At 37.9% G+C, this 23,515-nt stretch overlaps 1 protein-coding gene across 4 annotated transcripts in view; it reads left to right on the top strand.

The window, feature by feature from the left end:
- CTNND2 (catenin delta 2) overlaps positions 1-23,515 on the top strand; it is a 511,553-nt gene that overhangs the window by 350,415 nt on the left and 137,623 nt on the right. For all 4 annotated transcript variants that reach the window (XM_056485067.1, XM_056485066.1, XM_056485065.1 and 1 more), the window contains exon 10: positions 21,016-21,229. In XM_056485067.1, coding sequence (XP_056341042.1) covers positions 21,016-21,229 — 214 coding nt within the window. The remainder of the gene's footprint in view (positions 1-21,015; positions 21,230-23,515) is intronic.

Below are 23,515 nucleotides of genomic sequence, written 5' to 3'. Positions count from 1 at the left end.
TGCATAAAATACTGTTGTAATTCATCATTTCATTTTCTTTGGAATAGTTTGATTGATTGCATACCATTTAAACACTGTATCACAGTTGTTCAGTAATCAGCTAGTGGTGTAGTCTTGATCTCACTGAAACATATGGGCATTTCCTTAGGGTTCTCCAAGAGGCATTTAGACACTAAATACAAACATAGATTATGAAAATTAAGCATAAAAGTTCTAAATCAAAGCATCCTTTAATGCATAACTGTGTAAATAGGTTTAATTTCGCTGGGTTTGCAGCTTGAATGATGCTCATTGGTCTATGATCTTCAAATTCAGTGCAGATTGTATCTAAAATGTAATTCAGACATCAATATAGAGCTTGCTCTGTACCTGTAGCTGACAGGTACTTTTTTCTTGTTTGTTCCCAGTGGTTAATGGGACCAGCACAGCTTTTGGCACAAGTTAAACAGAAGGAAGGCGGCTCTGAGGGATCTGACAAACACACACAGCAGTCAATTAAAATTGAATGAGTGAAGCTGTTACCAGCCCCAGCTGCTTCCCCTGGCCCTTTCAGAGACACTGCTAATCAGGGGCATGTGGTGTGCACATAAATCTGTGCCTGTACTGGCACCTTTTAGCCTGGCATGTAAAGGTAAACTGAGATCACGATCTGCTATTGCCTATTTGTCAGAACTGTGCAGTGATGCTGGCTTGCCACTGCTTCATCTTCTTCACCCTCAGCACAAACCACTCTTTGGATCTATCCCGCTACTACCCACTACTACCTTCCCTTCCAGGCTTCTTGATGCTCAGGAAATTCCTTAGTGAGCAAGCATGCTGTAGTCTGCTGGCGTTGGCAGAGCTGCACTGATTGCATACATCACCTCAAACATCTTAGAAATAGTAATTAAAATAGATGCTTACATGAATGTTAAAGAAGGAATGTTTGTGCACTGGAGAACTCTGGTACAGGTATCACTGAAAATTTCAACTGGGTGCTCTCTCTGTACTCGACTCTCATCCTTATTCAGAAATTAGTTTTTCATTAAAAGAATTGATAAATCTCTAAGAAAGGCACTTAAATTATTAGAGCAATTTACTCATTGCACAGTCTCTGCTGCCTCCTGATAGCCATAGATTGAGACCCCTCAAGTAGCTCTCCCATTTGAGGGAGGAAGTAGGTTTCATTTCTGTTGCTAACTATTTAGGAAAAAAGGTGTCTTCTCATTGTTGATCTCACCCATCCCAGCAGCCTTTGGACATCACCCTTTGTAAGCTTTAGACTCATGAGCTGGAAGGGTGAAGGTAGGTAAATAAAACAGTGTCAGGCAGTGTTCTGAACTTCTTCTGTGAGAAAGGATAACAGATAAAATAAGGAATCCCGCACTACATTTGATATTTGATATTCAGGAGTTTTATATACCCCTCACTGTGTAATACATAAAGTGCTATGGAAACAAACCCAAATACCTTTTTTAAAACAGTTCATCTAAGAATATGCTTTCAAACTTCTGGTACTTTGGATTTTTGTAAGACAACAAAATAACGGGACATGTTGTGTACTTTCCTAATGCTCTGTGGAGCTTTTCAGCCTAAAGCACTCAACATTATCAAACTATCTTATCTCTGTATCTATCTATGTACCAACCTCTATTATTTAATAAGACCTGTTGTGTTTCAGTCATGCCTCAGCAGAGCACTTGAAACAGTTCCTCTGTTTGCTTGTTGGGATGAGGGTCTACCCAAATGGCTCAGTAGTGTTCCTAGGGACTGCTCAACCTTCCACTGACTCAGTTTCTCAAGGAACCTTTTGTGTGAGAGTTCAAAATCCTGTAGGAGATATCCTGAAGGAGACATCACAACAGATATGTCAGATTCTTCCTAGGTATATACCTAGCCAGAGGAACTTGAGCAGTCCTGTTAAACCTGCCTGGGACAACGCCCATGGTAACTGTTATGGATGTGTCTGAATTATGAGTTGAACTAACAGCTGACATCAAAGTTGTCTTTTCTGCAAAGTATTTGTGTTGTTGTTGTTGTGTGTTGTGGCCAGTTCTCTCTTTGAGAATGACCACATTTAATATCTAATTCCTTCTTCATGATAGCAGCATTCCAGTCCTGCTGTACATGGTTGCAGGGAATCCTGCAAGCTCTGACACAAGGAAAAAACACCAGGATACATTTTCCTTACAATCTCTTGTTGAGATTACTGAGCAAAAAAAATTCCAAAAAATTCTTTTTAAACAGAGAAAACTGTTCTTTGATGAAATACCTAGCTTTAATATAGCAAAGGACTTGGGCTAAATATAAGAAACTGTCTTGGTGGTCTTTCAAATCCTAGAGAAAGGACAAACAGATATGTGTAAGTAAAGAATACTGCCGCTATTTTGTGTGCATAACAGGCACTGAGGAAAAGGCAAATTGAATTCATACTTTAATGTACACTTGAACATGCATGCACAGAAAGAATAATATTATACAACAATTTATTTTATTTACCTGGTTGTATTGAATTTGAAATGTAATGCAGTTGTTAAAGTTTCAAATCTGGAGTTACCTGACTGGGAAAAAAATTCTCTTACCTTTGTCACTATTGAGCATGGAATTCTCGCGCTGCAATTAATGGCTATTTTATCCAGAGTTTCTGAAAATAACTGTTCTGAAATGCTTTTTAAATTATTCTTTTAAGTATGATTTATACTGTATCACCTACCCAAAAAATGATTAATGATCTGTTCTTTGAACTTGACCATTCTTTCAGTCTTCCAGTTTTGGTTTTGTATAGTGACAGACTTGTCCTACTCTCATAAGTTAGTGGGATATGTATGAAATTTCTCCTCATGTACTTGGCAGGACAAAGGTTTACCTTATATTTCTTCTGTGGAAGAGTGTCATCTAAAATTTAGACAGAAATAGAAAATAGCAGCTGTGACTATATGCATTTCTGAGATTCTTAGCATCTTTTATGGTTTTACCATTATGTTTTTATCTTTTAAAATATTTCAATTTCTGTGGCTGAAGTCTGGAACACTACCCCTTGCTTCCTCTGAAACCCCCCCTCAAGAAAAGCAAGTTGAAATGCTTTCCAGATAACAAGTGAGAAAAAGATGCTCATTCAAATATGTTGGATGCATGGCTAGAGATACTAGAGCTATTTTTCCCTTCGTGACCATGTTATGTTAGATGTTGTTTCTAGAGCACATTGATCACAGGTGTACTTATGAATTTGATGATGTCACTGGAAATGTGCTTTTATTGCCGCATCAGTGTAAATGTCCTGCTCAGTCTTATGTAGTAATGAGGTCTGCAAATCCCCTTCTCTGTCTTAAATTACTTCAAACAAAGTTGGTAACTGTTTATATGAAGATGTCCCAGGCTAGATGCTAAGGTTATGAGAAGTCATTTTCTTTCTCTCAGAACAAACCCAGCTTCTGTAGTGAATTAGGTTTTATATTTCTGGAAGAATTTGTATTTTTCCCCTTCAAGCCCTGATCACAGCAGAACATCAGTAGGTAAATGCAATAATAAACACTGGCCATTGAAAAAGATGGTGGTGTTAATTCTTGCAGGTGCTGCCACTTCTGTGCTGCTCAAAACCATTCAGTGCAAGTTTTTATTTCATAGTACAATTGGAACTGCTGCTCTAATCTGGAAGTTCTTCACACATGCTAGTCCTGAGTCTCTTTGAGTCTTGCTGACTGTAATGCAGGTGCTGTACATGCTCTCAGTAGTTCTTCTTATTCTCTACCTTTATTCCCTGTGCTGGGTGCTTATATGGTACAGAAGACTTTAGATTGGAGTTGAAGAAATTGAATTATATTTGTTAATTTTTGATAGTTAGATTTTTCATCTCCTTTTGAATAGTGACGAATCATTACTGGAGGTGTCACATATGTAGAAGGGGACATAGGGAGACAGAAGTCTAAAGATTGTAAAAATTACCATCAGCCCATTACAGTCGGGCAAAATAATTCCAAAATTCAGATTCTCAGAATACTTTAGTAAGTTCTTATATAAATTATTCTTTCATGGGTGACAGTGAAGAATGTAACTAAAAGGCAAAAGGGAAGGAGGGAAAAAGTTTTGATCAAATATTTGAAGGCAAATGAAAAGCCTATCAGGCAGAAGAGCACAAGAAGACCCTTTCAGATTTTTCTCCTCAGGAGAGGCTCTTACACCAACAATGGTGAGACTGTGAACAGAACCAGAGTAGCTGTTCCTGTATGCCAAGAAGGAACAGACAGGGGATACAGGAAAGGAGAAGCATTTTAAAATACTCTGCAGAGAACATTGCTTCAAAAGAGCACATTCTATTAAACACAGGATTCATTCTTCCACAGCATTTTTTTCTTCCTATAATGACATTTTCCTCCTTTGTATGAGGTCACCATATAAAAGGATTGAATTGTGCAGTTTCACACGCCAACACCATTTTGCTCTCATGGAAAATGGCAGCCTGCCATCAGCTGCAAAGGTGTAACAGGTCACTCAGGGGTTTTGGCACCAATGATTCCCTTCCTCAAGCTAAGAAATTAATTTTTGCCAGCAGAGTCACAACACTTGAGATTCTCATCACAGGAAAATAATTCAAAGATGCCAAATAAAAGAACTGCAACTGCTGAACTGTCCTGCCTGAAGCCTTCCCTTGCATCCTTAATAAATACTGCTGAATTGGACAGTGTCCTCTTTATCTTGGAGGGCATTTCCATAGACTCTCTTCAGAAGAAAAATATCAGTCCAGACACTATTACATGGAGTTCTAAAAACAGAGTGACTGCACACTGAAAGCATCTTTTTTCCCAACTCACTAAAGCCCATCATTCACATTCATTTTGTCACTTAACTAAAGGTGTTTCTACATCTTGTGTGAGTTCTTTAGACTGTGCCTAGCACTCTTTCAACATGGTACCCTGCTTGTTCACATGTCAGGCAATGGACATAAACTTCATTAGCCTCTTGTTTATCTTCTTTATGATACATATAGTTGTGGTGTTGAGGTAACTTTGATGTCATCCATTGCATTGCTATATTCCTGATGGTCAAGGATATGTTACATACCTGTTTCTAGCATGGTTTTCTCCCAGGGAATACTTGCACTTAGTATGGGGTGATGGAGAAACAGTCCATAATGTTGCTTTTAGACATGCTGACTGACAGAAATCTTCATAATATTTGAAGGATCTAGAAGAGTGATTGGAATTGTTCACATCATCCTCAGAGGGTATCTTGGTTTGATTTTACAGTGTTCTGGAAGATTCCCCTCTGTTTCCATAAGAATAGTCAGAGAAAACAGAATATCTTACCATGTTGCAGGCTGGTGGAAGAGAGTTACTGGAAAAGCTGAAATGCTGCCCAGCAGGAAAGGACCTAGTGCTGGTCGACAGCCAGCTGAATATGAGCCAGAGTGTGCCCAGGTGGCCAAGAAGGTCAATGGCATCCTGACCTGTACCAGCAATAGTGTGGCCAGCAGGACCAGGGCAGGGATTGTTCCCTCTATTTGGCACTGGTGAGAGCACACCTCGAGAGCTGTGTGCAGTTCTGGGCCCCTCACTACAAGGAGGGCATCAGAGTGCTGGAGCCTGTCCAGAGAAGGGTGGCAGAGCTGGTGAAGAGGTACTCATGTAGATGTGGCACTTAGGGGTCATAGTTTGGTGGTGGACTTTGCAGTGCTCTTCTCCTTTTACTTCTAAAATCCCTTCAGTTAAAGACTGAAGTGTAGCTTGTACACTGGTGATACTATCAGTCTTCCATTAAAGACATTATGAGAGCTCCTTTAATCTCTGCATGCAAGAAGATATAGACATAGTATTTAATTTAAATGAAAGAAGTATCTCATAGGTGATGCTGAAAAATAATGTAGTAATTGCAGAGAGACTCTATAGCATTTGTTGAGAGTGCATTTTAGTGCAGACAGCACCTGTTTACCTTAGGAGAAATCTTACTTCCCTGTTTGGTTATAAACATTTTATTAGTACTTTGATAACCATAATTTTCATATGTTAAAATAACTCTGTGGGTAAAATCTCACAATTTGAGAAATTACTTCCCTCAATGGCTTCACAAGGAATTTCCTCTTGCAATGATGATGTTGTATATTAAAAGGTGCTTGCCTGCACCTGATTCCTAAAACAAACACTAAGATGTTCATGCTTTTGCTTACCTGTGTTTAGATTGCTGCAGTACAGTTTGTGTCTATGCCCCACAGCATCCCCCTGTGCAGCTGTATTCATCTCTGCAGGCAGATGTCAAGCAGTCCATTTTCAACACACTTCCTGTGTAGTTTTTATTGGTAGAAATTACTCAAATGAAGTAAAGCAGCACTCTGGGCATACCCAGAAACAGTCTTTATGTAAGGTATTTTTTTCTTTATTTTCTAAAGCCTCATTGATGATTTTACAAGACTTACCTTTCAGGTTCTTACTGATCTCTAGTTTGTTTTCTAAGAAGTCAATCAACAGGTGGTATATCATTTTGCAGTAAAGGTTGGGAGCTTTTATTGATGGGTTATTTACTGCCAACTATTCAAAGATAAAATGCTGCTTCTTTGGAAATTTTTATGCTTTACTCTCAAAGTATTTTTGGAAATGACCCTTTGATTTGTCTTTTGTAAATTGTCTTAGTTTGCATTCTTGAAGTAGTTTCTGCAACAAGGTTTTCTTAGCATTTTGTTATTCAAGGATATGATTTTACACTGAGGGAGTTAGGTGTAACTTCTACTCAGAACCATCAAGAACACCAGGGAGTCTCACTCTGCACAGGAAGACAGGGCATACAAATAAATACATGATCACTTCTTATGCCACTACGTTAAAGGTTTTGTTCTTTAGCATGGGGAATGCCATTTTTCATTTTACCTCAAAATTTATTTATGTTTTAATGTTAGTTTTCCAAAAAGCTTTTGAACTACTTAAAGAATGTATTTCAGCTAAGAGAGGCTACACTGTTACAGTATTTCTGGTGTACTGCATATACCTTACATGAGAAGTAACTTGGAGTGTAAAATAACTGACCTGTAAGTACTAAATGACATTTGGTCAGCTGGGTGGTTGATAATTACAAAACTAAACTGTGACAGGAACAATTAATTTGATCAATTTGAGTGTCCGTTGTAGCTTTCTCTAGCATACCTATGACCCAAATCATGCTATGACAGTTTTATGTTTCATTATCATTAGACAGAGAAGAGAAAGGAGTAAATATGTGAGGGTGTCACAAATAACGAACCTGTTAAGTAAAAGCTAACACAGTAATGTACTTGAAAAAAAAGGGTTTATACTGAAAGCATTTGACTAAGTTTTAAAGTGGTGGCCCATTTTTAGCCCTGCATGACGATGGACACTGCTGTAAATGGGGATGTTAAGTTTTTTTAGTAGTAGTATTATTATTTCCTTTTATTCTTCTTATGGGTGATAACTTGGCAACAGCCTGTCAGTATTAACTCCTATGTGGCTTCAGGTTGACAACATTTGTGAGGACTGTTCCTCTCTCATGGTTTGACCCCAACCAGCAGCTAAACCCCACGCAGCCGCTCAGTCAGTTCCCCACAGTGGGATGGAGGAGAAAAATGGAAGACTAAAAGTGAAAAAACTCAAGAGATTAGATAAAGACAGTTTAATAAGGACAGCAAAAGCCACACACACAAGGAAAGCAAACCAAGAAATTAATTTGCCACAGCAAACCAAGGAATTTCATATTCCACCATTTTGTATGGCAGGTAGTTTTCTTGGCATCATGCACCTTGTGGCATTCTTGCAGTGCCACTAATTTGAAGTGGTATATGGGGGCTGAAGATTTCTTTTCCTCTGTCCTATTGGAAGATCTCTGAAACACCTGGAATGGCTGGAAGATGAGTCTTCTTTTGGTTTGAAATAGAAATAATGCCCTTGTTTTTTTCCCATGATCAAAATCCCATCACTTGAATACTCTAACTATGGCTTGTCCCACCTTCTTTCCACAGAACATTTTTAGAAAATTTAGTAGTAGACTAACCCTTGTTTTCTACTATTGCTGCTTGGTTTTGATTTTCTTCTTTTTTTTCTTCACTGCGTAACCACTCGTGATCACTCTGCTCCCTTCCATTTTATTCATTCCAGCAGCCAGTAGCTTGAATTCTCTTTCTCTGTTGAGGCAGGCAGATATAAATGGTTTGTTTCTCCTGAGAAAAGCATTAATATCTGTGCTTCAAGCTCTTCTCTATTGACAGGTGTGCAAGAGAGTTTGTATGACAGCATTTCAGTAACTGCAGTGCCAGTTTGAAGTGTCTCATATGTCTGCTCTGGATGTCCCTTTATGCCATCTCCATGACACCCTCTCTCCTCTTCCAGTTTTGTATATAGTACAAGCTTGTGGCTGAATGTTTTTCCTCTTTAACTAAACTAAATTTACTAAATTAACTAAAACAGGTGAGACAGAAATGACTACATTGGTCTTGACACAATAGCTTATGTTAACACTGTTATGACCACCTAAATGAGTGGTCTTAATTGCAATGCTAATAAAAACTCAGTTTCATTCACTTAATGTATTGTACTTATGTTTCTCAGACTGGAGACCAGCACTGAGTTACTAAATAATTTTTTTCTTGCTAACATATTGTCTTTATTTTGCTAGTAACGTCCAGCAAAAATGATAAGGCAGTAGGCCTTTTCACTTTTTAACAGGAAAAAAGTATAAAAGTGTACCTTTTATCTAGTGATTAAATCTTATACTGACAGTCTTGCTTTCAAAAGTATTTCTGTTTGCATTTCTGTGTTTAGTTTTGCCATCTTACTTATACAAAACCATTTTATGATACTTCTCTTTTTCTGATGAGAGAGTGCATATCTGTTTTGTGCACAGTCTTTACACTGATTAAGATTGAGTATTAATGAGTGTCACTGAGTGCTGTGTCCCCACAATATGTACTTCCTGTAGCACTAAAGTGGCATTTTACACTCTGGGATCCCTCTGGGATCATTAAACTATGGTTATTCTTGATTTCATCATCAAGATACTGTGCTTGAATTATAATAATGATTTACTGTGTACCTGGCATAAATTTCACTTGATTTAAGATTAGGAAAAAGTTCCAGTTGTTCAATAAATGAATTAATGACAAGCAGGAGTAGCATTTGCTTTTTCTGGGGAAAGGCAGATTTTGGATATTAAGTTGGGATGTTAATTCAAAATTGCACAACAAAGTAGTGGCAGATTGCTCGGGCCAGTTCTTTTAATCCTCTGCTCTGCTAAGGGTCCTTGATGAGTACTTTGGGTTTATGGCATTCACATTTCAAAATCATTTCTGTTGGAATAAAGCTTCAGTCATGTAAAGTGGCATGATTTTAAAAATAAATAACTAAGAGTGTATTATTTCATAAATGTAATAGATCATCTGGTTATGGTTGGGTTTTTTTCAGTTAATGCTAGATAAAAAAAAATTAGACATTTTTCTTGCCTTCCTGTTTTCACTTGTTTTGTAGCATACCATTCTTTCTCTTCTTGAAAAGAGGCTGAATCAAACAAATTTACAAGGTGACTTAAAACATTATTTTACAAAATTGTGTGCTTAATATTGAGAATGTATGTTGGATTTTCATCTCAACACTGCTTTACACTTCTTTTGTATTTCTCCCCTCCCACTGACAAGTTATTCCCTCTCCAGGGAATAACCAAAAGGACAGTATTTTTCCCACTCTTCCAAGTTTCTCTCTAAGGTTTTTTAGGATAGTAATAGTCAGTAACAATTATTTAGAGTGAAAGTGAGCCAAAATTTTATATATATTCATCTAGTAGTAGTAGTAATTAACAAATGTCCATGTTTCATTTGGATAGCTGCAACTTTGCTCTTTGGACTCCGCTGTTTATTCACCACAGTGAATCACAAACATCTTTGGGATGCAGAATTTGACTTCTGTTCTGCTGTGTTTTAGGGTCCTGGTTCTGCTCTTCTTGCAGGCAGAAGGGAGTGAGTGAGGCCTTGAACAAGAACCTGTCTAGACTCCCTGTTTGTCTGGGTTTAGCACTCCTACCCTGTCTGCCTCACTGGAGATGGGAGTACTGGCTAAAAGTTTCTATCTTTTCAGCTCTAGGCAGTCAGAATAAGCACCTAGAAGAAAATTTCAGGCAATAAATTTGATAAGCAAAGAAATTCAGATGTGAATATCTGGTGAAAATGCTTTTCATGCAGTTAGGAGAAGAGGGGAAAAAAAGCAGTATTTATTATGTGTGCAAGATGAATGCCTTTGTGCTACTTTCTGGGGTATGCAGCAGACACAGAAAAAACATTTCACTGTACTGCTCCTCTCTCCACTGGTCTGAGGAAAGCATGTTGTAGTTGTATCAAAACATTTGCAAAAGCTTTATCTTTTGTATTTGAAAATATTCAGTGGTAAGGAATGATTCAGTGGAAAGGATAATACACTGAAAGACAGTGTCATTTGACATAGGTAGTCAAATACATAGGTAGTATGACATTTTGAATGCATAATAAATACATTTGCAGCTTTTTCAAGCAGTATAGTGCTCTAATGTCTATGCCATGGATTTCTTTTTATTCATAACTTTCCTGCCAATTGCTTCTCTGATTTATTAGACTGATGTGTGAGTGCAGAGGATCACTTTCTTATTGTAGAGCATATTTTTTTATTACTGTTCTCATCATCCAGCAAGCCATGGTAAGACTTTGCACACTATATGTAGAAATAAAATAGCCTAGATTGATATCAATATCTGTAATTTGATGCTTTCTCAACATATCTCCACTAAAAAGGTTGGCAGACAAATGATTTCAATAAGGAAAATCATAGTCCTGATAAAAAGGACCTGCCAAATGAAACTTTCAAAGACCATCAGTTGATCTTCAAAATGTGTTTAAAAATGCAAAGAGATGGCTGTTACTAAGCTACTGAGAATGGTGGCAGCAGAAGGCACAGATTTGTAGAGACGTAAGAACTAAGACAGAAATGTTCTCTAAAACAGAAATGTCCCCCTTGAAACCAGTACATGTGTATGTGTGTGTGTATATATATATATATATATATATATACACACATTCATTTATTATATAATGCATACATTTATAAATATATAAAATTTTGCATATTGTTCTGTGGATATTACAAAGTGTATTAGCTATGAGGCAGGTGTTTACTTGTGTTGACTTTTTAAATGGGGAGATTGAGGAAAGATTCTATAGTGCAGCTTTCTGCTTCACTGAAACTCTTAAACTGCAGGTCATGGCCTGCATTTGTGAACTTAGACAAAAATGTAAGTTTTATGTGCCTGGGATTCTCTTGGCAAAACATCCTGCCAGAGAGGGATGTTGTTAGAATGTGTTCCTTAGCTCTTGAGGGAGTAGCTTGCTCCCAAAATACTTCAGGACAAAAAATTCTCATTCTCAAAAGAGTGAAAGATTCTTTGAAGGGTAATTTCAGACATAATTTCTGAGAATAGAACACCTCACATTTAAATCACAGTAGAGAATCTCCTGTCAGCAGAGGTCATCAGGTATGATGCTCAACGTAATAAATTGTAAATGTATTTTCAATCTAAGAAGAAGCCTTTTGTTTATTCTGTGAGGCAAACTGAGGTAACTACAGCAGGCATCAAAAAAGGAACTTCTTGAATTTCCAATTAGAGCTGAAATGTCAGAGTTGTTTTGTTGTTTGGGCTTAAATGACTGAAAAATATTTTTTTTGGTCTTATTGGACCATCTTGTTCCTAGATGGTATTGTGTTCACATTGACTAAATCCAGTTTATGATATCCTTAACCAAACAGAGTGAACTACAGCTTCAGAAATTTTCATATAACACTGAGGTGATGTCCTCTGTTGCTGTTAAAATATTTGAAGAAGTGATGTACTACTTTCTCTAAAAAACTTACTTTTGCTTTATATTAAAAAAAAATAAAATTGAATTTTCTTTGTCTTGTTAAACTTCAGTAGGTATCTGGTTGTAGGAATACCAGAATGCTTTTAGTTGAAATATATATGTCATTTCTTTTCACCAGTAATAAATGTAAACCTTCTAAAATAGATATTTAATTATTTTTAAATACCAGAAAGTAAATGATCCAAACAAACCCTTGGTGTTAATCATAATTTTTCACTTAATGTCAGACAGTAGTAAGTCAGTTGATTAGTTGAGTAATGCCAGTGTCTTTGCATCCTAAATTAATACTGCTATTGCACTGTCTATGAAGTGCACACTGCTGAACCTTCTTTAACATTGTGCATTTTTTGAAAAACAAAGACCCTGAGTCAATATCAAGTAGTTACAACAGAGATATTGCTTTTAACAGTGGGATTGAAAATTGCTTTTCCGATGCCTTCGCAGTCAGACAAGCATGTAAGGTCAGCTCTGTTCTTGCAGTTAGAAGCATTATTTGGAAGATCCCACTAGTCCTTCATGATTAGAGTAGGATATTTGTGTTGTCCTTCAAATGTAATGTTTTTTGAAAGTATTAGTGTAAAGTGCTTTACAATTACAGGTAACTCCTGCCTACCCAGGGATTTTTTTTTTTTTTTTTTTTTTTTGTAAATTCTAAAATCACACAAAAACTTTGATTTATAATAGATATAGCCTTCCTGCCAAGCATGAAAAACAAGATGTGTCACAGAGCAGAATACATTAAGGCTTACTGACTGAGAAAGCAGCACATTTATTCATACCTTCTCAGGGCAATTTTAGAACATGATTTTGAGTCTCCTCCTGTTCAGAAAATGGTTTTGACCCTCTGTCAACCCCACACATAGATTCATAGATCTAAGGAGGTCACTTAAGAGACACAGAGAAAAACAAATCTGTACTCAGTAACAGAAATAAGATACCCAGTACCATAAAAAAGCTCCTGAGTATTAACCCCATGCTTTGCATCCTCACGTCACACAAACTTTCCACCAAACACCCACCTGGTTTCTATAGACACTGAAAAAAATCCCCGTCCTTCTCTACTCAGTTTAGCACAGAGGGAACAATTTCTATTTAACTTTAAGCAGAACTTTGTATATATACCGGTGGTTGAATTTATTTACATTATGCCTATCCACAGCTTTATGTTACCTTTGTATCTGATCTAAAAAGCTCTAATGAGAAAGCCATTCTTAAATAGGACCTACATCCAAACCCTGATTTAGATTCTTCAAACAAATTAGGCTTTATAGTTAATGCAACAATTTGCATAACATTCTGCTCTATTTTCAGCTAAAATTGCTCAGCACTTTTTAAAACCTGTAGCAAATTACTTCACTAATGAGGCTTAATTACCCTATGATGTTACAGGTAAATTTGTCTGTAATACATTTCATGTGCTTTTGCAGTGTACAGATTTTGCATTGTCTACCTGCTCTTCCATAGGCACATCAGAAGAACTAATGGAGAGGACTTAAAGTTTGAACCAGTATATATGTCTTAAGAGAGGTGCTGCATTAAAGATTATTTCCATATTCTGTTCTGATGAGTTATTTTCTCCACATCCATTTCAAGTTCTAGGAATCAGCCGTCTGAAACTAACTAGCAGTGGCGCTGCTCATCTTCCAAACTCTTCTCTAAAAATGGTGTAGTTCTTTCCCTCTTAGATGAAAGTCATTTTAGTGATGTGAACAAGGCAAAGAAAAATAACTGAGAGAATTTGTAACTGCAGTAAAAGCATGAAGAAATATAATAATTTAATGGATACTGTGTATAAACAGTCAGTGTAGTCAAGATGCTGTGCAGCTATCTTGGCTGTCGCTGCAGTGCCTTGGTCAGTGTGGGCACACAGCAGTGAGCCTGAGAAGAACAGGGTGGCTGTAGCCAGAGTGTCTCACAAACACTACACAGCCTGCCACTATTTAAAAATTATTGGGAATTTGGTTTGGCTCACTTGTAGCTTCTTCTTCCAGCACTGGTGTTACAGAGTTCCTCAAAATCCATTCACATGTGAAGTAGTTAGCATTTGCCCTGCTGGCTGGAACACCAGCATCTGAGAACATTAAAACCAATTCTTACTATTTCCAGAAGCAGACTTAAACTGCATTGTCCTTTTAATTTGGTGTTTATTGGATACGTAACATCACTTGTGCTAGCAGCCAGTTATTTTTTAGTTCTTTTCTATGTGTAACAGTGGCATTAAAAAAATTGCATGTGTTTAAATATGTGTATTTTAATATAGTAAAACATTATTTCTTAATAGCAGAAATGTCATAGAGTAAGTAGCAGATGATGCAGTGTGTTACATCAATTAAACTGGCAATTAATATCTATGATGTGTAGAAAGGATTGATTGTTGTTAGATTTCCTTTACCTCCTTTGGATGAAGAGTTACTCAATAATGATTATTAAGAAAAACGTGGAAAGTAAGCATCTAACCATGAATTAATCTTTGAATTAGGAATGTGGAGCTGTTAGTAGTGGAACACTTAATGTCTTACTTGGAAGAGGAGATTGTGTTATTTTAGCATCACACTTTATCACTGTCAGTCTAACAGGTTTTTACCCATTCCTGCTTCTCTTTTGTTTCCCTTATATTTTACTTTGTAAGGCAGGGTATTCAGAATTAAATGCAGACTAGGATGTTTCAGTTATACCTACTGGCAAAATTTGAACAATATCTCAGATACCCACTTGCTGAGTATAAATAGAAGAGGAAGGGTGTTTTGGTTTCTGTCACAGAAGTATTTTTAGGCTGTTTTGGAATACTTCATTATCTAACAGTCTTTAGCTAAACTGTTTTAAACCTGAAGCTTTACTTTTCTTTCTTTTTGTACCTCTAGCTAATTTCTGTAGCTTTCCAAGGGATGTAAGAAGCAATTTCCATTATGCAGTGATTGAAAGAAAGGGTTTTGCTGCTTTTCTTCGCTGCTGACAGGAATAGAATAATTTTCACTCCACAGGGTTCAAAGAATATATTTCAAAATAGGGTTCAAAACCTTAGTAAGAGTCAAAACAGATAATATCTATTCACTTTAACATTACTTCTGCTGTTGCAAAGCCATAAACAATAGCCAAGTTCCAGGGCCAGATTTCTCATAGCTTGATATGAAGAGAGGTCACTCACCTGTATTTTGTTCACTCTGGTTTTACCAGTATCTATCCCTGAGATCCACAGTGTATTTGATAGCTCATTCCTATATCTCCTGTTCTTCTCATCAGCTATTCCAGCTAAAGGTTCCCTAGTGTTATGCCATTATTTGCAGTTAGGAATAATAACCAGATAAAACAGGATGCAGGGATCAAATGAGGGGCGTGGCCAGACAAGCTGAAGCACTACTTATTTACTTATTTACAGATGACCAATCCCTTTCATCATGCCCTTCTCTATTTCCTCATGTTGTTCCTCCCCCATGCATTTGGAATGTCTCTCTTTTCCTATCTTTGCTCTTCTGCTAAACACCCTGTGAGTCTGGCACACTGCCACAACCCCATCAGCATCCTCTACCATAGGACCTTTCCCTTCGTTCCTCCCTGGGTGCCCTCTTAGTTAGCCAAGCTCAGGCTGAACCTCTCCAGGCCTTGGAGTGGTTCCTCCAGCAGCCCATCGAGCAGTGACCTCCTAGACCTGGTCTTTGGTATTGTCTCTTGCTCTACAGAGTCTGTGTACTTCAGTGAGGTTTATTACTTTTCCTGTCTCTCTGTTCATATGCTGGACAGCCTTTGAGCAGATGTCCTCATAAAGCAGGTGTCTATATTCTAAGGATCTACATACCTTTCACATTCTACATTCCACTTTCTTCCACACATCCAGCCAATCTGTTGTATTGAGTTAGGAAAGCAGCTTTCAAGGATTCATACACTAAAATCTTAAAATAATCAAGGATGGATGGATGGATGGATGGATGAATAGATAGATAGATAGATAGATAGATAGATAGATAGATAGATAGATAGATAGATAGATAGATGATAGTAGAATTTCAGACATATTAGGATGTCATATTGACTTGTTTTACAATCACATATGCTTCAGGCTGGTCATGTGTAACTCCTGGTAGATTAAGTGTCTAACAGGCCACTGCTGTGGTAAACACCACTGTGTCAAAGATAAACCTTGAAACAGATAAATTAATTTTTCATAGCCTCTTGGCATGAGGTATAGAAGCTGTCCTTATTAGGAAAATAATTGACATCTTTACTGCCTCCAGCAGTGGTCTGAACCCCTTATTGAGTTTAAAATTTATTTTCATAGTGTAGATACAAATACATATTCTCAGATGTAATGCAAAAACCTTCGTACTATGCCAGAGGAGAAAACTCTGTCATCAAGCTAACATGAGGGAGTCTGGCACCTTTTCCTGTCCTGTCTGCCTGTGTTGTGGCATCAATGGGGTCAAGTGCTTCTGGCCAGCAGTTAGACAGTGACATACATTAATGGCAGAGAGCCAGCTTGAAAGAAAAGTTTGAAAATATCCTGGTAAAAGAAAAGATGAAAGCAGCTCTGGGCATTCTTCCATGGAAATAATTTTTTTTCCAAAATTTATGCAATCTCTCTTCTTTCAGTTTTCACTTTGATTGGCATAGATTCCTAATTACAGCTCTGTATTTAACAGCTCTCTTACAGTGTCTTCCAAAGACATACACAAAATATTTCCAGTGAGAAAAGGGAAGGAAAATTACTTGAAGAAACTAACAGCATCCATGGATTAAGAAAGTCATGAGAAACAGCACAACACAGATTCATCCAGCATTGTTAATATTGTTGCTCCTTCTCCTCGGATCGTCTTTTTTTATTTCTGAGAAAAGATGGTGTAAAAAGGGGACAATGCTTTTGAGACACGGGAAGATGCAGCTGGGCATGCTCAGTTGTGCTGGAGAGTTGAAGGTCATTCTTGAGTTCTGAAGTGGCTACTTTGGGGCTGGTCTCTGTGAGAATAGAGTAGTTCCTCTGTATCTCCAGACAAACTGGTACTCCACTGTTTGTTTTTAGTAGGCAAACAGACTCTGACATATTCTATTTTCTTTTCCTCATAGTTGTAACAAGGCAACAGGCACTGATATGTCAATAGATATTGTATTAAAAAATGTTTTCTTCCTCTTGGGTTAGAAAAGAGACAGAAGTATCAAATTGGGATTTGGGATTTGATGCCCCATTGGTGCAAATTGCTGCTTAGCCATCCATCCCAGATTCTTGGCAGACATTCATAGTAGCACTACTGAATTCACTAGAGCTGTGACTAACTCAGCTCAGATCTGCCCCAGGAGACTAAGTCAGAATTGTCCTTCAGGCTGTGGCTCTTACCTCCCTAAAGGACTTGAACAAATAATTTAATTTCCTTTGCCTCTATTTCCATACATTTAAATAGATCCTGATAACATCCACCACAGTCTGACAAGTTGTTAGGCATAGTTAAACCTGCTGGAGAGTATAGTTTTAAACATCGATGTAGATATTTGATAGAAGCACAAAGATGGGGTGAGACTTTGTGGTGAATAAAGGAATGTTTTTAAAAAAAAAACCAAAGCCAGCAAAGCAAGAGAGTAGGCCAGATAAAAAACACCATCAGAATCTGAGCTCCTAGTTGTGAACAATCAGCTCCATCTCTCCCTGCATGACACAGTTACTCTGCCAAATATCTGAGCCTGGAAATTCAAAGAAAGTTTGTAAAATAAATCTTGTATTTCCCAGGTTATTTCTTCAGTAAAATTTAAGAAATTTTGTCAGGTTATGTAAAGTGTTATGTAACACCTGTTTCATTTCTGCTGTATTACCCTTTTTTTTCTGACAGAAATGCATTTTAAATTAATATTTAATGCCTTTGCTTTTAAGAAACTATCTTTGAATCACTTCAGTTTGCTGCTGGCTTCAGGTTCCTGGGAGAGGAGGAGCTGCATGAGCTGAGCACTGGTGTGCTGTCAGCTACCATGACTGGAAAGGGAAGGTGCAGCTCAAGAATACTGTCTCAATGTAGCAGAACCACACATTTCCCTTTAGAAATGAGCAGAAGATAGCAAAACCTATCGCCTGAGAGCATTCACAGGATAAATTGTTGAGGAGCATGAGATGCCACTTGGTTGTGTGCAAGGGGAAGAGTGGGAAAAACAGCATAGACACAGAGTATCTGAATGGAGACAGAGCCCTCTGAGTCTTTAGCTGAATTGTAGCACACAATGATTTTTTCTTCAAAGTAATACTTTTTCTCATTCTTACTCTTTCTTACTCTTTTTTTTTAGCAGCAAAGCAATTAAAATATTCATTCAACATATTGTGCTTTAAAAATATAATTCACAAAGATCAGCAGGCATGTTTTCATTCTGTCGTTCCTGATATTACTCATCACACCAGGCAACTCATGTATTTTTTAGCTGTATTCTTGCTTCTATCAGATCTTGTTTCTTTTCCGAGGTAGAAGCTCAGGGGCTGATTCACCTTTTGTAGAACTGATGCATAAATTTTTTTTCCTAGTCTGTTTAGTAAATGTCATCTGTTTTGTCATGTAGGTGGCTCTTCATGTAGCATGCTTGGTTTTGAAAATCTGGTTAGTAGGGGAAGCAAATGTATTTTTATATGAAGGTTAAATGGATTGTAAACCCAAGCAAACAAAACAAGCAAGCTTCACCCCCCACTTCTCCCAGATAAACTTGGTATTTTTTTTACCTGGCTCAGAAATGAGCTAATTATTTAATTGCAAGTCGTCCTGTTCACATGGAAAAGATTTGACCAGTGAGATATTTTGCAGCATGTTTTCTCTTTTACCTGTTTTTCTCATTTCTAAACTGAAAGATGTCGTGGTTTCTCTGAGTAGCAGAAGCATAAACTCTCAAAAAGACAGGTGAACTTTTCTGCCTGAAATTGATATCTTTTACCAATGTCAATTCATATTTCTTCATGCATCATGTAGTGCCAGCTGCTGTAGTCTTCGAGGTGACCTGCATATTTCTCAGAAAGCTGCACATGAGTACTGATATAATCCCTATTTAAGGAAAAATATCCTAGTTTATCTTTAAACATGATCACTTTGAAATTTAGACCAAAGCTTTGTGGTAACTGTTTAGACATTAAAACATCTTAATTTAACATTGTAACATCTAGGTATATATGCCTTTTGATAACACAGCTGTTCTATTTTTTAGTTTTTTATGTTATTAAAAACATAAGAATATGCCAGATAAAGAAGAAAGGGAGAACTTCTTGTTTAGCAATGAGTAATTTCATGTAGTTCAATTTTGGAACCCTAAAGCGTGAATCACTTTTCAGTCTTTATTTGAAGTGAATCATTTAAGTTGGAAGGAATCAAGATCATCTAGTCCAACTATTAACTCAGCACTGCAAATTCCACCACTAAGTGCCACATCTGCACGCCTTTTAAATACCTTCAGGGATGGCAACTCCACCAGTTCCCTGGGCAAGCTGTTCCAGTGCTTGATAACCTTTTCACTGAAGAACTTTTTCACAATATCCAACCTAAACATAGACATGTTATGTCCCCTGACGTAACATGAAGCCATTTCCTCTTGTCCTTCCCCTTGTTACTTGGGAGAAGAGACCAACCCCACCTGGCTACAGCCTCCTTTCAGGCAGTTGGAGAGAGTGATGAGGTCCCCCCTGAGCCTCCTTTTCTCCAGGCTAAACAACTCCAGTTCCCTCAGCTGCTCCTCATGGGACTTGTGCTCCAGACCCTTCGCCAGTTCCATTGCCCTTCTCTGGATATGCTCCAGCCCCTAATGTCTTTGCTGCAGTGAGGGGCCCAGAGCTGCACGCAGGATTTGAGGTGTGCCCTCAGCAGTGCTGAGTACAGAGGGACAATCTCTGCCCTGCTCCTGCTGGCCACACTGTTTCTGGTACAGGCCAGGATGCCATTGGCCTTCTTGGCCACCTGGGCACCTGCTAGCTCCTGTTCAGCTGGCTGCAGTTCCTCTTCTCTTAGCCATCTTTCCAGCCACCCTTCCCTAAGCCTGTAGCACTGCATGGACTTGTTGGGACAGTAACACATGACCCAGCACTTCACCTTGTTTAAGCTTGTGTTAGAGCCATAAAATGCCAGAAATTGGTTCTATATAAAGATTTTAAGTTAGTAAATGAAGCTGGAATTCCTAATAGATTTTACTGTTCTTTAACTGTTTCTGTCTTCCAAGATTTTTTCCTGCAGAGCTCCAAGAACTGTGCAAAAACAGCTTCAAAAATATTTCAAATATTTTTCTTTTTCTTTGGTCTAAAATGTAAAATGGCCAGCTGAAGTGCCTGGCTTGTTTTGGGCCTCAGCCAGCTACAACCATGGGGAAACTTCTTGACTTTTTCAGAGATGTCTGTATAACTTGCTTAAAGCTAAAGCATTGTACTCTTTGGATGTTAGTTATGAATCTATGTGATTTCTTAAAATTAGATCCAAGACTGATTACTCTTTGAGGAACAAGTAGTGCCACAGAACCATAAAGATGTATTTGTTTGAAATGGATTTACTAGTACATTGTGCTGGACCTTCTTGATAGTTTGTCTCAAGTATTTTTGTGCTTTTTTTAGGATGTTTTTGTATATGAGATATCACATTAGAAATTTATTTTGTTGGCCTCCTTGGGTACACATAAGACTTTTGTTCCTGCATCAGCTAAGGGTCTCCCTCAACAAGCTTACCACAATTTATTTCTCATCGTTGTCTTTATATTTCTGGTGACTTCCTCCTTTTCCTTTCATCTTTGCTCATCCCAGTTTAGTTGATATAACATCCTTATTGAGACTTCAGTAGCTATTTCCATTCCCAGTCCTAAAAACTTTATGACGTTAAGTGCATTTTTTGGTTTGCTGTAGCCTTGTGGGTTTTTCTTGTGATGTGTTACACTTGGAAGGAGATGATGAAACCCTTGCCAAGGCAAACCTTGACAAACCATGAGAAACCCTGATGAGGCAACACTCTTGACTAACTTTGGCTGCTTTCACAGAGGTTCTGGTTTGTTATTGTGCAGTTATGTTGCCACTGAAAGAATAATACCAGGAATCAAAGCAGTGAAACGTAGCAGCTCTGTGGTGTTACCAGCACACCTTTGCTGGACTTCAGTCCATATAAAACACAGCGTAATTACATTGGACAGCATTTATTAGTACTGTGTTCATTCCCTAACTGTATGATTATCACCTTGGGCTGTTTCAGATAAGAAGACAAGGCGGAATACAATTACTGGTGGACCTGTTGGACCATCGGATGACAGAAGTCCACCGTAGTGCCTGTGGAGCCTTGAGGAACTTGGTGTATGGGAAGGCAAACGATGACAACAAAATAGCTCTGAAAAACTGTGGTGGTATCCCAGCATTAGTACGGTTACTCCGCAAGACTACAGATTTGGAAATCAGAGAACTGGTCACAGGTTTGAATTTTTCAATATTTTTTGTTCAAACTCTCTGTCAGTCTCACAAGCATAGTCCTGTGCCACATGCCACTTGTTCCATCAGTAACTATTTCATGACCATCTTATTTGCCATAACAAAAAGCTTTCAAGCCCGTTGGATTTATGTAATGGATGAATGGCTTTCAATATCACGCAGTTTACAGATGAAGGTGTGGTTTATGCCTGTTGTTGCTGGCTCACTTTTTTCTTGGTTAGCCATGAGTACTCTTGGGGGAGATGTGCTCCACACATGGATATGTTGAGATGAGAATCCTCTGCTCTCCCTCCTGTCTGGTATAGGGCTGGCTAGGCAGGAGCCATACTTTACTGAAATTACTTAGAAACTATTACTCATTGCTTTTATATCCTATGTAGTGATGTTGTGAGAGAGAGGATTTGTTTGGAGTTTTCTGCCTTTCTTGGGGTTCTGATAGGAAAATTAAATACTGTGTTGGACAGATGGACGTCATCTTCTGAAACCTTTTGTCTGCAATTTGACAGCATGCTATGTGATGTGTTTTACACAGATCATGCAGGTAGTGGTAGTTTATTTCTTTTCCTGGTATAGTAGGATCTGGTCTTTTTAAGATTGTGTGGATTTTTTCCTTTCTAAAATTCAAGAGAGAGGGAAGGGGTGGTGGTGTTCAGGAATACAGGAATGCTGTCAAACAGGACTGCTATGAAATGTTTGGAGGATTTTTTTTCACCTTGCCCTTGAGCTAGAATATTTAATATGTAAAACAGAAGCAAGGTAGAGGTTTTTTTTTAATTTTCACTTTGTGATTTCATTCTATTTGGTGATTATTTAACACTGTAAATCAAAAAAACTTTTATTATCTTGTTTTCAATGCTGGTATTTTCATTATGATTTTCCTACTAAAATATTTAAGAAAATATATAATTTCTGTCACAGAATCATCAGAGTACATGTTATCGTCTATATTTCTGCAGAAATCACTTGCCTTTGTACATCAGGCCTCATTTAGGATACAATTGATATCATCCTTTAGTTGGGTCCAGGTTCTTTCCTTGAGGGTGTTTGAATAAACTGCATGGTGCTTATTAAATGTAGATTTTTTTTTATATTTAATTTTGTTTCTTAGTTAGAACAGTTATCACCTCCTACTTGTTAGTCAGGATTAATGGGGCAGAGATACAGGTTACATGAGCTCAGATTGTGCCTCCTGTAGAGTGACAGAATTACTGACAGATCTAATAAAGTGTAACCACTGCTTCAGATTCAACATACTTGTTTGTCTCTTGGTTATGTTGTCAGTATCCTGGCTTCAGGGAACATTCTGCCTATTTATTCTGAGTAGTAAGTGGCAAACTGCTAATAAACCTCAGCAGTCTCTGTGACACTTCCCATGCCATCTGTAGATGAACATGTAATGTTATTAGGTCATTTAAAGAAAATATACTGGGCTGCAGTTTGTGTTGGTTCCATTGCACAGCATGCTGTTAAATATTCCCAAATACCCACAGAAAGAAAGGATGTTTTTTTTCTAGTATGGCCTCAAAGTCTTATTACCAAGAGGAGTAGGTACTGACCCTCAGGGGTAGGGAGTAACCTGCGTTTGTGCAGCTACAAAGTACCTGTACAGGTGGATGCAGCTCCCAGGCATGGTGAGCATCACAGGTGCTGGATGTGTATGAAAGGGGAGAAGACCAAGATGGTGACCCTGAGAAATGGAATCAAAGTCAGTGGTATTTCAAGATTTTATTCCTGAGCCTGCTTTTGTATCAGAGTTTTTTGTTTGTTTTCAATAACCAGCACATCCCAGAAGGCCACTGCTTGCCCTGGCCATGTTTTGTGCCTTTCAGAATGCAGATCACTGGCCCTTGCTTTCAAAATGCAGACATATTTGTGGTAGTGTTCTGCAAAGCTTCCTTCCGCAGCAAGGCTCATAGCTGCAGCTCTCATCTTGCATCTCTTAGGAAACAGGCTAAAGTCGTGCATCTGAATCAGTTCTCCTTCGCTTTTTTTTTTTTTCGCTTTTTTTTTTTTTTTTTTTTTTTTTTTTTTGTAAAGTCTTGTACTGTGACAGCTATCGCAGCTGAATTCCTTCTTTCTGTGAATTGAAATACCTTTCTGGGAAATGAAAGGTAGCTCCTGCAGCAGCTCCCATGGTAATGAAAACATTTGACTTGGTGGCAGGCACAAGGAAAAATAAAAAGTTCCTCATGCTCTCCATCAGCCTTCCTGAGCTGAAGTAGCAGGAAAGTAATTATTTCAGTAGGGGCTCCACAGCCTGGAGGAGATGC

The sequence above is a fragment of the Oenanthe melanoleuca genome, chromosome 2 (genome assembly GCF_029582105.1).
Source record: "Oenanthe melanoleuca isolate GR-GAL-2019-014 chromosome 2, OMel1.0, whole genome shotgun sequence".
In the NCBI taxonomy this organism is placed as follows: Eukaryota; Metazoa; Chordata; class Aves; order Passeriformes; family Muscicapidae; genus Oenanthe; species Oenanthe melanoleuca.
This window is presented reverse-complemented; position numbering and strand designations above follow the sequence as displayed.